At 43.7% G+C, this 15,126-nt stretch overlaps 1 protein-coding gene across 15 annotated transcripts in view; it reads right to left on the bottom strand.

Moving 5' to 3' along the window:
* ABI1 (abl interactor 1) overlaps positions 1-11,036 on the bottom strand; it is a 116,715-nt gene extending 105,679 nt beyond the window's left edge. For 7 of the 15 annotated variants that reach the window (XM_073629805.1, XM_073629804.1, XM_073629801.1 and 4 more), the window contains exon 1: positions 10,788-11,035. In XM_073629805.1, the coding sequence (XP_073485906.1) occupies positions 10,788-10,904 (117 nt within the window). In that variant the 5' untranslated portion in view covers positions 10,905-11,035. Of the gene's footprint in view, positions 1-10,787 lie in introns of all 15 variants that reach the window. The other 8 variants (XM_073629813.1, XM_073629811.1, XM_073629810.1 and 5 more) reach the window with 2 other exon arrangements.
* Between the last annotated feature and the right edge of the window lie 4,090 nt (positions 11,037-15,126).

Consider the following 15,126-nt stretch of genomic DNA (forward strand, 5'->3'; position numbering starts at 1 on the left):
AGTGGAATTAAGCTCCCGAACATACTCGCTTCCACCTTCTAGTGATGTCACAATAGATCACTCGGTGGCCACGGTCACCTTCTCCTCGGTCTACTGCCGGGTCCTGTGTTTCTGGCCTCAGCTCAGCTTACACTCAATAGACTGCGAGCAGACATGTACGTGTGTTATTGCTAAAGAGACATAGTAGGGTTTTACTAAAGCTGGAGTGCGCAAAAATCAGGCTCACTTCTACATAGAAGCCAATCAGCTTCCAGGTTTTATTGCCCAAGCTTAAAAAGGAAAAGAAGTGCAGTCAAAGCTTGTTTGGCTGCACTGCTCCTATGGATTACAGGAGTGCAGTTCGATCTGCACTCCTCTGAATATTTTTCAGCAGATAGTGAGCTGAAGCCCGCGATTGGTTGACATCACAGAGCCGGTCCAGGCTCGGGAAAGATTACGACTATAAGCTGCTGAGAGCCTGGCCCAGCAAGGGGGGGGCACATCCCTCAGAAGGAGCAGGATCAGATGCACGTGCAGCAGTGCAATTCCGATGCGCTCGTGTCACCCGGACACGGCACACCTCAGATCGGCAGGAGGGCTTTGTGATGGGCCATCCTGATCACACGATAGCTGTGTTCAATCACAGCCATCATGTGATGTAAATAGAGAGCTGGTTGCTAGGCGATAGGCTCGGCTCTCCTCACACGGAAGTTGTCAGTGAGGAGAGGGAAAGTGAATTGTTATCTACGCACATCTGTCCATGATCACACAAGACCAATTATACACACCAAAAGACATGTAGCAGAATACATTTTGGCCTAAATTTATGACAAAGTTAGATATTATTGGATTGCATTTTAAAACAAAGTAGAAAATATATAAAATATATTGACAGTGACATCAATACCCGCAGCTGAGGCTCCCGGAAGTGGGAACAGGATACCTGAAATGTGGCACCAGAGGGTTTGGGGTAGTACAACAAGCGGAAGTTCCACTTTTGGGTGGAACGTTGCTTTAGGCTGGAGACCAATGTTATTACCTTCAATATGGCGATTCCCCACCATAAAACTTCCAAAAAAACAAAAATATCGCAAAAAACGCAAACATTCCAATACAACTACGACATAGATACCTATATAAACCACTTCCAAAGCCGGACACTGAAGAAAAATCTTGCGTGATTACACCCGGAAGTAGGCAAAATGTCCACAATAGGGACAACACTCTGCCATACTGCCCTGTACAGGAAACCCTACAAATTGCACATCACCTATGCAGAGTCATCCTGAGGGGTATAGTTGTTATCAAAAAAATTTAAAAAAAAAAAAAAAAAGAAAGAGAGAGAGAGAGAGAGAGAGAGAGAGAGACTCCATAATCCAATCTTGAGCATTACAATTAAAAATTAAAGTATTAATTGGAATTATACAAATATAAAAATTGAAAATCTATAAATTTCACATATCTATTGTTTAAAAGCAAGGTAAACACCCTCCTGGGGTCCAGATAATCCCTCAATGTACATACACAATAAACTTTACTCCAAAAACCTAATCAAAGATGGTTTTCAAATGATATTTATATGGTTAGACAGACTTGGTGAACAACATACATTGTAATTCATCCACAAATAACGTTACCCTAAGGATAATTCCGATACCTGCTAACTATGAATTGTCTACAAAAAGGCATTGACGTCTACGTTGAGGCCCAAAGGGGAAAAACATCAAACCTTGAAAATCCATTTCATCTCTGCATTTCAGCACTGATAGAATCCAACAAGACTCTGAAAAAAGGGGAGTTGGTTTTGATGGTGGGTTCAAAACAGTAGCAGCAATTTTGTCTTTGAGTGAAGGGACCCCTCTAAAGACTACTTGAGGTTTGGGAGGTAAGGAAGATATTAAAACCTTATTACACAGAATGTGCCAATGTTTTTGAATAAGTTGTTTTATCCGCCTATGTTGTGTCGAGTAGGTTGTGAAAAAAAAAAAAAAAAAAGAAAAAAAAAAAAGGGAGCTTATGAATAGCTCCTTATCCCCCACCGCCTCCCTGGGTACTTGCGACCTTAGCAATAAACTACTATCAGTTTGCTGAATCTGATTAACTATATTGTTAAGAGTATTTAACTCATAGCCTTTATCGACAAATCTTTTAGTGAGTACCCTCGCCTGTTCCTTGAATTCCTCTACCCTAGTGCAATTCCATCTTAACCTTGTATATCGTCCTTTTGGAACTGCTCTTAGCCAAGTTCTGTGGTGGCAGCTATCTAGGGGAATGTAAGCATTCCCGTCGGTAGGCTTAAAAAATAAAGTTGTGAAGTGATTAATCCATCTGATTCCATTTTAATCCTCAAGTCCAAGAAAATGTACCTCCTCTGCCAACTTCAATATGATACCTCTATCGTTATTAAGTGATTTCATAAAGTCCCTAAGACTGTTGTCATCGCCATCCCATAGGAGGAGGATGTCGACTATATACCTTGCCCACTAATTCAGATCTCTGATGGGAATAGACGACATCCTCCTCCCATTCGGCCATGAATAACTTGGCCAAACTTAGCCACCATAGCAACACCCCTATCTTGGGTGGTAAAACTGATTCTCCCACCAAAAATAGTTGTGGAATGCTGCAAAATTCCAATTCCTACTTTAATTTTTAATTGTAATGTTCAAGATTGGATTTGAGTCTTTGTTTTTTTATCTGATTTTTTTTTTTTTTTTCTGATTACACCCCTCAGGATGACTTTGCATAGGTGATGTGCATTTAGGTGCAATTTGTAGGGCTTCCTGTAGAGGGCAGTATGGCAGAGTGTCCCTATTGTGGACATTCTGTCTACTTCCGGGTCTAATCACGCAAGATTTTTCTGCAGCGTCCGGCTTTGGAAGTGGTTATATTAGGTATCCATTTCGTAGTTGTATTGGAATGTTTAAGTTTAGGTGTTTTTGCTATATTTTTGCTTTTTTGGAAGTTTGATGGTGGGGGGTGGGGGGAAAATCACCATGTCATAAAACCATTGGTGGCCACTTAAAAACTTCAAAACGAGGCTTGATGTCCAATTGAGCCTTTAGATGTCAAAGCAAGGCTTGACTGAGTCCTTGGATATCAGAACGAGGCTTGTTTTTTTTTTTTTTTTTTTTTATTTTATGTATAAGAGGCGATGATGCAGTACGTCACTAGTGCCCCAGAACGCTGTTGATCTGACGAATTGCGTAGGGCTGGACGACATGCTGACATCATCGCGACTTACGAGTCCCGGAAGCGCAGGTGCTCGTTGTGAATGAGCGCTTTTAAAACAAATAAATCGTTGGATTTACACGATGCGGAGTTTCCTTTATTATTTTTGAGTGGGACATTCCCAACATCGTGAGGGAGAGATCGCCTGCAGGACTTTGGTCGGATTGCAACCCAGAGGCCCTGGCGGGGTAATGACCCACAAGCTTTACTGGCCTTTCCAAAGGTCCAGTATATCTGGTAAGCAGGCATTCCTTATCACCGGTGGTGGTCTCAAATGGTGTCCATTGCGCAGGGGATTGAAAGGGACTATATGGTGTCTGAAAGTCTACACGTGGACTCCTATTCCAAGATTTTGGCACTGTTGTCTACCCATCACCCTTCTCTTCACATAACTTTTCCAATAAGGAGGACTGTTCATTACTAGATGTCTTATGCTGTAAAGGAGGTGCATGACATCTCCTGAACTTACTGTCTTATTTATATCTGACAGGTTTATGGCTCTGCCAGGGCACACACTGATACTGGGGGGCTGTGAGAGGAGAGAGAGAGTCACTCTGAGCAGCTATGCCCACCCCCTCTCCCCTCTGCTGCCCATTCAGAGAAGGCCTTGTATTTTGTGAATAAGATCACATAATACAAAAGGCTTCTATGATTGGGTAGGCATAGCAGCTGCACTGACTCCAATGTTGAAGATGCTTAGGCATGAAGCATTAGCATTGGGCTCCCGGAAATACAACGATAGCCATCTTCTGGGAGTGCAATAAAACATTCAGGTAAGCCCAGGAGATGTCATGCGCCTCCTTGGACTTAAATGAGAAGTATGGGGTTATGGGTTTTTTTCCAGAATCATACTAACTTAACTGGATGTAGCATCGATCCAATGCTGCATCTGTGCCCCGGCACCTCCAAGACTGATAACTGAGCGATCGAATACCAATCCCTTGGTTCTCAGGGCTCCCAAAATAGAGAGCTGCTGACTGTTACCAGTTCTCTCCTCTCCCCCCACACTCACTGGAGTGCTAGGCTGTGGAAGGGGTGGCAGCAGCCGGGTGATGGTCCAGACATGTGGGCGGATTCCAACTTCAATGTGGCGATCTTGCCCGAGCCTGGACTGACTCTGACATCAGCACACAGCAGGCTTCAGTCTACAAAAAACAGAGGAGTGCAGAACGAACTGCACCTCCAGCGATCCACAGGAGAAGTACGAACAAACGAGCTTTGGCTGTACTTCTCCTTGAACTCCTAGTTTGCCTTCACTTTTTACAAAGGAGCTGAATTCCCAGAATTTAGATTTAACTTTCACCCTGGAAGGCATTCTTTTGAACAGAGTCTAAATCACTAGGTACATTGGTCATCATGTTCCCCCTCAAAGTCAAGAACACAGTTAGAAGGCTTTAGGCCCGGTTCACACCTATTCAGGTTGCAGTTTGCATATGCAAGGTGCATTTTTCAATACACATCTTTGATCCATTGAAGTTTAAGAAACCGTAAACCAGGAGTGTCCCTGGCCATTTTTATAAAAACGCACAGATGTGAACGTGACCCATAGCAAACCATGTTAAATGGACTGTAGTGCAGTTCTGAAAAAAAAAAAAAAAAAAAAAAAAAAAAAAAAAAAAAAAGCACAGGTGTGAATCCAGGCCTTCTACGTTAGGAAACAAACCATAACACACCCAACATCAAAAATGTGCATCATATTATTCATGCACGTTTATGCATAACCTAAACCCAGGTTGCTGCAGCCTGTGACAAAGTGGCGGACATCAGATAGCCGGTGACTCACTGCTTGACGACTAGAAACATTTCTAAGACTTTGAGGAAGTGACATTAAAAAAACAGCAATGGGTGAGTTTAGCTAATATACCAAAGAGTGACACATTCCACGCCATCTGACCAGGTTCCTGTATTTCTACAGCTGCTCATCCTAAAATACACATTTATGGGGTCATCCATTACAGCACATTGCGACATTCACAAAAGTACACGCTATGATTCTCTTCATATGATTGGACGGGGAAGACACTGTCTTCTCTTATTATATCACCAAGGGAAGCAAATTGTTTTAAGTGGAACCAAACCCATCGATTTAACAGTTTAAAAAAAAAAAAACAACATTGAATTTCCTGGCATGCTGGGAGTGCTAACTGTCACATATGCTTGTGCTTTCAACCAAAATGTCACACCATCAAATGGCCGATGTCATAACTGATCACATGTGCATCACTATGACAGTTGCAGGTCAGAGGCTAAGATGGCAGCTTCCTTGGCTGAAAAGGATAGAAGGGTTTAGTTCCACTTGAATTTTCCATACATGAATCCTAGATGTAGACAGACTGGCCACCACTGTCCTCCCCTCTGAACAGGGAATTCATTGGACCTTTCTTATTACAATAGACATGACACCACAAACACGCAGAACTCACCGAATATTTGTAGACAGTCACTGGGGAGTAAAATTAATTACAAATGCTCAATGTGTTTGCCTTACATTTATGATTTGTTCTAGTTTTTAAATTAGTTGGGTCTATTGTTTGAAATCTATAAAAAAGACAATACAAAAAATAAATAAATAAGTTTCATTCAACTCCATTATAAAATCTGGATTAACAAGTCCTGAAGGCAGAACCAGACAGGGAAAAATGACTACAACAAGCAAAGCCATTTCTTCCAAGGGCGTAATATGAAATCATATTACATGCAGCTGTTAGTCACTGATCCAATATGACTTAACAGACAGCGACGATGATTTACTAAAATATGGAATGTTCTCTTTTGTAAGTCAGTCTTCAATGAGCTTAAAAAAGGTCCACCTAATACAACAAAAAAAAAAAAAAAAAAAGAAATTGCACCAACAATGAACTCAATAATAATGTGTATGTAATAAAGATGAACTCCAGGAAACTAAAGCCCCGCACTGCAAGTGTCTAGTGCAGCGCCTCTCAGCCTTTTTAACTCAAAGGAACACTTGAAATAAGGTTTCCAGTCTCGTGGAACCCCTGCTAGTAATTTATTTAGCTACACTTCATAGTACTTTAAGTGTGATGACCACTGGGAATTCTTATTTGTGGTCACTGGGAAGAATCCCCTCCTTACAGATAGTTAAAAAGATCAATGGTGTCAGTGGGAACTTTTCCGAGAGGCAGACATTGCTCTTTGCTCAAGGACCCCCTAGCAACCTCTGGAGGGACCCTACAGTGCCATGGAACCCCGGTTGAGAAAGGCTGCTCTAGTGAATGCTTAAAAAGGGTTAGGTCACCTTCAGAAAAAAAAAAAAAAATATTAGATATGAATCTCAGCCAGTTCTGCAGGGACCGGCCAAGATTCAAACCATGTATGGGCAGGCTGATTGTACTCAAGTCGTTCCATCAATCAACTTAGGCCGGCCATACACAAAGCAAATTTCTTTTCTGCAACCCGTATCCCCCCCCCAATCAACACAGACAGCGCTGATGCGGGAATCGCTCCTACCGGGCCATAGTCTTCTCCCGGTGGGGGAAGCCACCCCCGCTAAGAGAAGACCATGATCATCGCAATAGAAGCCAGCAGGCTGGTTGTCCCCAAGTTGATCGATCAACTTGTTAGATTCAGCGTGCCCATTAACGGTTCGAATCTCAGCTGGCTCAGCATGAACTGTGTATGGCTGGCCTTAGAGGCAACCAACATGTCGGATTTTTAAGATGCGATTACTGCCAGTGGCTATAACCAATAGAAATAATCACTGTGTTCTCCTGGAAAGGACAGCTCCCCTCTGCCGGGGGAATACAATGGCTTCACAGGAGGTATCCCCCCCCCCCATCAACACTGGCTGTGTGGATTATGGAAAGTCACACCATCTATGGGTAGCTTAAAGGATAAGTTTACCTTTTAACAAAAAATAAATAAAAAACATTAAAATAAATGCACATTTTTTTTTGTAGGTAAAAAAATGTGCATTCATTATTTTTAGTTTCTGGGGCCTCTAAAGCATTGCACCAGTGATCTGCAGATCTGTCAGTGTATCTGTGTGTCCATACGGGCAGGCAGATACAATCTGACAGGAAGAGAGAATGAACTACCATAATGCCGTGGTAGTTCATTAAAAACTACAAGCAGACAGCCGCAAAGGCTGCCAAACCTTGTAGTTTACCATTTACAGAACTCTATATGAGTGACGTGGCTGGGCGGGCAGAGCTGTCCGGGGAATCAGGGGCTGGTCCATTCATAACATGTTACGAATGTTGAATATGGGTGTAATATGTTACAAAAAGTGAACTTATCCTTAAACACCACACACCGTCCCCACCTCCCTGGCCCTGACTGTACTTACCTACAGAGATGTTGAGTTGTCTGTGCCCACAGAGCCGATCCAGCGGGCCAAGAATTAGTAAACCCTGCACCCCTCCCCCCATCCATGCAGTGCTTCCAGGATGGACCAGAGTGATTCACTGTGCAGGCATAGACCAATCAGAATCAATCTGGTCCATCATAGAAGCATTGCATGGGGGGGGGGGGGAAATCAGGGATTTAAAACTCTCAGACTACTGGAGCGGCTGTGCGGGCACAGAACCCCGGAATTACAACTCCTGTACAGACGCACTGTACACATAGTGTATGGCCAGGTATAAGCTGGCCATACTCTTAGTTTTGTTATTGTTGTTCAGCCAGATGATCGAACAAAAACAAAAAAAAACACGAATTCCTTCCTTTTTGGATTCCTCCCCCCCTCCGGTGTCACATTTGGCACCTTTCAGGGGGGAGGAGGGAGCAGATACCTGTCTAATACAGGTATTTGCTCCCACTTCCTGGCATAGATCACCGCGGAGCTTGCAGTGACCTACGCCACTTCCGGTGCCTACACTCTCCTCCACCGCTGTATCCTGTGTGACACAAAACACAGCAGGGACCAGCGAGGACGCGTAGCGTGACTTGCGCATGCGCAGTAGGGAACCACGAAGCGAAGCCGCATGGCTTCACTTCCTTATTCCCTTACCGAGGATGGCGACGGCAGCCGCCGAGAGCCGAAGGACAGATCGGCTTCGGCTGCCGACAAGGTGGGCTCCCTGGACAGGTAAGTGTCCATATATTAAAAGTCAGCAGCTGCAGTATTTGTAGCTGCTGGCTTTTAATATTTTTTTTTTTTTCAGCGGACCTCTGCTTTAAATAGATTAGCAGAAAGTTGCTTTACTCACAGGACATCTCTAAAAGTCTCTGCCTATCTGGAGGCGCCTTTCCTCCAATCAGTTGTCTCCCAGTGTAATCCAAGATTTCTCTCACAGCGCAGAATGAGGAAGTGAAAATTCTAACAGGACGTGCGCTTTCTAAACAGTTTATAAAAAAGGTGAAGACAGCAGATATACATATAAAACTTATGTAGGGAGATTGGTTTCATCCCTGCGTATCTTCTGAAGCTCTTCACTTCACTGGGTATACATGAGGGTTTACATCCACTTTAAGGCTGCTTTCACCCTGAAATCGCCAGTGACGCTCGTTTTACAGCTGTTTTTGCACCACTTTGCAGCTGCTAACGGGGTGCTTTTAACCCCAAAAAAAAAAAAAAAAGTTAAAAAACTGTGTTGCGACGCTGCACTGCAATGGGCAGGGGCGTTTTGGGAGCGCTCTATACACCGCCCCAAAAATGCTGCTTGCAGGACTTTTCCAAAGGCAAGCGCACTGCCCCAGTGTGATAGCACCCATTGTAATGAATGGGAGGCAGATTTCAGCCACTGTTTCTAGTGCTAAAACGCCTGAAAACTGCCTCAGTGTGAGAGGGGTCGAAGTGAACAAGCTAAAGTTAAAAGTCAATTGACTACCATGCAGAGCTGCACCAGGATTTTGCACTCTCCAGTTTTCGTAAATCTCCCCCCACTGTAACCGGACAGCGAGATTCACTGCTATCAGAATACACTGATCAGGGGCTGAAGTCGCTGATCGAGGACAATTTTCCAACATGTCTTTCACAAATGTCAAACAAGTAACATTGGTCAAGCATGGACTATCACTCACAGATTGAAATTTAGCCCGTCTCTGATGAATGTGTATGGCCAGCTTTGGATTTCCCGAATCCATATAACAGAACACACCTGAACAATCCATTCAATTTTAATACATGTTACAATCTGACTGACTATACAATACCTGTACAATCAACTTTAGATCTACCAAGACTATACAAGGACGTGTCTAATTTATCCAATCAGACAGGACCTTGCATCTTATAGTTCATGGCAGATCTAAAAAGGAGACCGTACAATCAGAAGGCATAGAGTATGGTCACCTATAGGCATTTACACCCTACCAACTGTATTCAGTACAAACCCTGAACAAGGACTGTGTGACTGGTATGCAGAATGTTCCTTTAGTGATAGGAGATCTGTGTACAGATAAGGCTGAGCATTTGTCCTTTGCCTCCCTCTGGAACTCCCTTTAAACTGACCAAATAACCAGCAAGCAGAATTCTTAACACTGTGTCAAAAAGTGCTGATAATGGCCAACAAAATTCATATTTAAAAAAAAAAAAAAAATTTATATATATATATATATATATATATATATATATATATATATATATATATATATATATATATATATTTTTTTTTTTTTTTAAGAGCACATCATATTTAAGCACCAAGATTTGAATACATCACTAACAGTTTTGCTCCTTTCAGATTTTTACAAAGTCTTTACATAAATAAAAGCTGATCACTGTAAGCACCCATCAGTTGTAAATGGTTTGTCTCTACCCTCTGACTGCTACATTTACAGGGCAGCTAATTCTTTTGAAAAAAAAAAAAACAGACTTGCTGGCTGGATGACCAGATGAAAGAAGCCTAAATAAAATAAAATGAAGCCATCACATCTAAGGCTTGCTAAGCTCCAATATAATATATCTGCAGCTGGCATTGACCCCAATGAAGTGTTGGAAGGGTCACATCCCAACACCTTTACAGCTTGTGGGGGGGGGGGGTTCCCAAGTGTACGGATGGCAAAGCGATCTCCTAACACTAAACGAATACAGCCATCACATGTAAGAATAGGTAAGCTGCAACGTAATAAAGGTTTGCTTTTGGGTATAAAGCTGCCCAGCATGCATCTAATGCAATAAACATCCTGGCACAAAGAGAAGCCCCCCCCCCTCTCCCCTCCATGGGTGGCACTGACATGATCAGAGTTCTCCCAGCTGTGTCTAGACAGGCTGAGCTGAGATTGCACATATCATTACATGATTGCCTGGCACAGGAGCGCCTGGCTGACCCCAGTAGTGGAGATGACCCTTCCTGCTGTACAGCACACAGGGGACACACACTGACATGACTCATAATTAAACAATAAGGCACACCCTGTGGGCAGATCAGGGGAACACCCAGCAGCCCTCTCCCTTCTCTGCCCCACACTGGGCTCGGGAGGGCACCACAACCAGAAAATTTATCAGTGTGATTATTTTTTTTTCACAGATAAAGTTTATAGATTATAGAGGCGGGAGGGTGTATAAAGGCCCCCCAGATGGTGGTGCTGTCCCCCCCTCCCGTACTTCCTGTATTGTGTGCGCCCCGCCCCTCCTGCCTGCCATTAGGCGAACATGAATCACAAGCAGCTGTCACCTGGACGTAGTTGCTCTCGCAGTAGTCGGCCACTCGGGTGAGGTTCTGGTAACTCTCGAATAGAGCCCGCTTGCCGGCCGGGATCTCCTCCTCTAATAACATCTGCAGCTCTGCCATCTTCCAGCCCTGCGCATCTCTTCCTTGTAGCAGACAACTGAGCGCAGACCCGCCCGCCTGCTATTCTGGGATTCCGAGCCTCGCTTTCACAATCCAACGGTGGCTCCGCCTCCTTCCTTCTCCACCTCCTCCTCCCACGCCTAACTCGCCCCCTGCCAGCCTCCGTAGGCGGAGCGCGGAGCATGACGGGATTTGTAGTCTTCCCTCTCAAGGCTGTGTGTGACTGTGTGGCGCCAATAGGTGCCCTGTTACCTCACCTCACAATTGTTCCCTATGCGGAGGGACTGACTCCCTCCTTTATTTGGATTAAATCCTTCATTCTCTCCCAGCTCTGCCTCTTTTTTTATATTGTGATGTAATAAACTTTATCAGAAGTGATTTATTGCACCCTCTTAGTGCCCCATTCACACCATGTTATGTGATAACACGCACATTACTCCGTCATACTGCAACACACGTTAATACATTAGGCTATATTCACATTTGTGCGTTGTGGAAATGCGCAAAAATGCACGCTCTCCTGCAATGCACAAAAAACATGTGTACCCTTTGCAGACGCATTGGCAGCAGTGCCATTCATTGAATGGCACCTCAGGCATCTTGCTAAAGCACGCTAAGAAAGTACCATGCCTTTTGGTGTGCCACAATTTTTGCATTTTGCGCATTGAAATTTAAATCCCATGCTCGCCTTCAGGACTTCTCCAGAGCCTCCCCCATCCTCTGGAATGCTCTACCCCAATCCGTCCGTTTTTCTCCTACTTTATCCACTTTCAGACGATCCCTGAAAACTCATCTCTTCAGAGAAGCCTATCTGGCCCCCACCTAACAACTGTACATTTATCTTCTCAATCAGCACATCACCCACAGTTATTACCTCTTGTATCTCTTGACCTCCCCTCTTAGATTGTAAGCTCTAAGGAGCAGGGCCCTCTGATTCCTACTGTATCAAATTGTATTGTACTTGTACTGTCTACCCTCAAGTTGTAAAGCGCTACGTAAACTGTTGGCGCTATATAAATACTGTATAATAATAATAATAATAATAATAATAAATGAATGGGTTGTTCTAAACGCAACATACGAAAACACGTGTGCTCCACTGCACCTGTATTGGTATGAAGGGAGTCTTATGCAGGCCATACATGAGTCAAATTTCAAACAAATTTTCTTTCGAAAATCCTTCCTAATGGACCAAACACTATATAATATTTTAGTTCGAGAAAGGATCATACGATTTTCTGATAGTGTGTATACAACTTTCCGGCAAGTTCGGGCACGCTACGCCGGACCTTCACTGTACATGCTCCGCTGACTTCAGGGGCTGCATGCAGGGTGAATATCTCGTAAACCGTGTAGGTTTAGGAGATATTCTTTTACCTACAGGTAAGCTTTATTATAGACTTACTTGTAGGTAAAAATGGGGTATACAACCACTTGCCAACCAGCCGCCGTCATTATACCAAGGCAGGTCGTCTCGTTCCCGCAAATCACAGAAGCTGTACATCAACCACTTAAACTGCTATAGCAGCCGCCCGCTGCACGGCAGGGGAGCTGATGTGCATGGCTGTGATGTCCGCCAGGCACCTGCGATCGCTCCACAGAGAGGCAGAACGAGGATCTGTCAATGTCCCTGTTCTATCAGAGGAGCAGAGAGTGATCGACTGTTCCTAGTGATCAGGAACAGCGATCTCTCTCCTCCTCCAGTCAGTCGTTCCCCCCCCCCCATACAGTTAGAAAAACCTCCCAGAGAACACATTTCCTGCCAGTGACATTTATACCATAATCAGTGCATTTTTATCGCTGTATAAATGTCAATGGTCCCCAAAAAGTGTCCGATCTGTCCGCCGCAATGTTGCAGTCCTGATAAAAATTGCAGATCGCCACCATTACTAGTAAAAAAATAATAAAAATGCCATAAATCTATCCCCTATTTTGTAGACGCTATAACTTTTGCGCAAACCAATCAATATACGTTTATTGGGATTTTTTTTTACCAAAAATATATAGAAGAATACATATCGGCCTAAACTGATGAAGAAATTCGTTTTTTTTTTTATTTTTTTTTTTTATATTTATTATAGCAAAAAGTAAAAAATATTGTTTTTTTTTTCTCAAAATTGTCGGGGTTTTTTTGTTTATAACGCAAAAAATAAAAACTACAGAGGTGTTCAAACACCACTAAAAGTAAGCTCTATTTGTGGGAAAAAAGGACAACAATTTTGTTTGGGTACAGTGTCGCACAACCGCGCAATTGTCATTTAAAGCGACACAGTGCCGTATCGCAAAAAATGGCCTGGTCATTAAGGGAGAAAATCTTCCAGTCCTTAAGTGGTAAATGTGTACCATTTTCGTATGAGAAATAGCAGATATGAAAGACTGCGCATGATCAGAAACAACAAATAACAAAAAAGAAGCCTTTGTCATACGAGAATTTCCATACATAATTTCTATCCTCAGCTTAGACTTGCTGTGAAACATTGAGGAAAATCAGCCAATTGTTCGTCCAACTTTCTCATAGTGTGTACAGAGCTTAAAGCGGTTGTAAACCACTGGCCGTTTTTTTTTTTTCTTATCTGCAATGTAAAGGCATAATGTGCTCGTATGCATCACATACTAGCACATTTTGTGAAACTTACCTTAAAATGAATCCTTTCAGCGATGCAATGTCATCGCTGGGAGGCCGCTTCCATCTTCACCTGTCTTGCTTCCGGGTTCGTGGACTTCGGCTCTGTGATTGGCCAGGACCGCGATGAGGTCACTCCCGCGCATGCCTGCTGGAGCCGCCGGTCACGGCACAGGGCTCTGAAAAAACAGCACAGGCGGTTTTTTTAGAGCGCCTGCGCCAGTGATGTCACTGGCTGCATGTACACTAAATATCTCCTAAAGTGCAAGTTTAGGAGATATTTACGCTACCTATAGGTAAGACTTATTATAGGCTTACCTATAGGTCCAATTTAGTTTACTTCCTCTTTGACCCCCTCAATAGAGGGCACTTACACCCCCTTCCTGCCGAGGCCAATTTTCCACTTTCAGCGCTGTCACACTTTGAATGACAATTGTGTGGTCATGCAACACTGTACCCGAATGAATTTTTAATCATTTTCTTCACACAAATAGAGCTTGCTTTGGGTGGTATTCAATCACTGCTGGGTTTTTTATTTTTTACAAAAAAAATTTTAAAAAAAGGAAAATTTGGAAAAAAAAAGTTTTTCTTAATTTCTGTCAGTAAATTTTGTAAATAAGTAATTTTTCTCCTTCACTGATGTGCGCTGATGAGGCGGCACTGATAGGTTCACTGATAAGGTGGTATTTATGGGCACTGATGAGGTGGCACTGATAAGGAGGCACTATTATGCCCCAATGATGGGCACTGATAGGTGGCACTGATGAGCACTGATAGGTGTCACTGGTGGGCACTGATAGGTGGCACTGGGGGGCACTCATAGGCAGCAGTGATGAGCAGGCACTGGTGGGCACTATAAGGCAGCACTGACTGGCACCAGTAATGGGCATTGATTTGTGTCACTGATGGGCACTGATTTGTGTCACTGATGTGCACTCATGGGCACTGATTGGTGGCACTCCTGGCGCTTTAATGTAAACAGGGCACTGATGATCAGTGCCATTATTACCTGCCCAGTTCTCTCCTGTGAGGAGATGCCGCTGATTGGCACTCTTCGCCACACACTCTGTCAGTGTGAGGCAAGGACAACCGATTACCGGCACTTGCTGTATTTACTTGTGACCGGCTTTGATTGGACACAGCCAATCACATGGTTAAAGAGCCGTGTCAGCCGTGTCCTAGCAACACGGCGCAGCCGTAATCGCCATGCTGGGCACCCCCACGGGCACGTGCGCACAGCCGTTCTCGTGCGCCATCAAATGACATCCATCCAGAACGAGAGCCGCACCGTCCCTCCGTCATTTAACGGTGGGCGGGCAGCAAGTGGTTAAGAATTGTAGTTCGAATTTCATACCATTATTGGGCCGAAGCAACAGCCGATTTTCAAGCGGCCATCAAATTTGAGTGATTGGGCATGTTGGAAATTTCGTGAAAAATGAAGGATTTTCTAATCAATGATGGGAGAATCGTGTGAGAAATATAATCGAAAAAGAAATGCGCATGAGCGCAGGAAAAGAAAATTCCCAGGGGAAAAAAGAACATTCCCTGACATGAAAATTCTTTTGTGTAGCAACATGAGGTGAAATTGAAGGCTTGGTT

The sequence above is a fragment of the Aquarana catesbeiana genome, linkage group LG05, assembly GCF_042186555.1.
Source record: "Aquarana catesbeiana isolate 2022-GZ linkage group LG05, ASM4218655v1, whole genome shotgun sequence".
Classification (NCBI taxonomy): domain Eukaryota; kingdom Metazoa; phylum Chordata; class Amphibia; order Anura; family Ranidae; genus Aquarana; species Aquarana catesbeiana.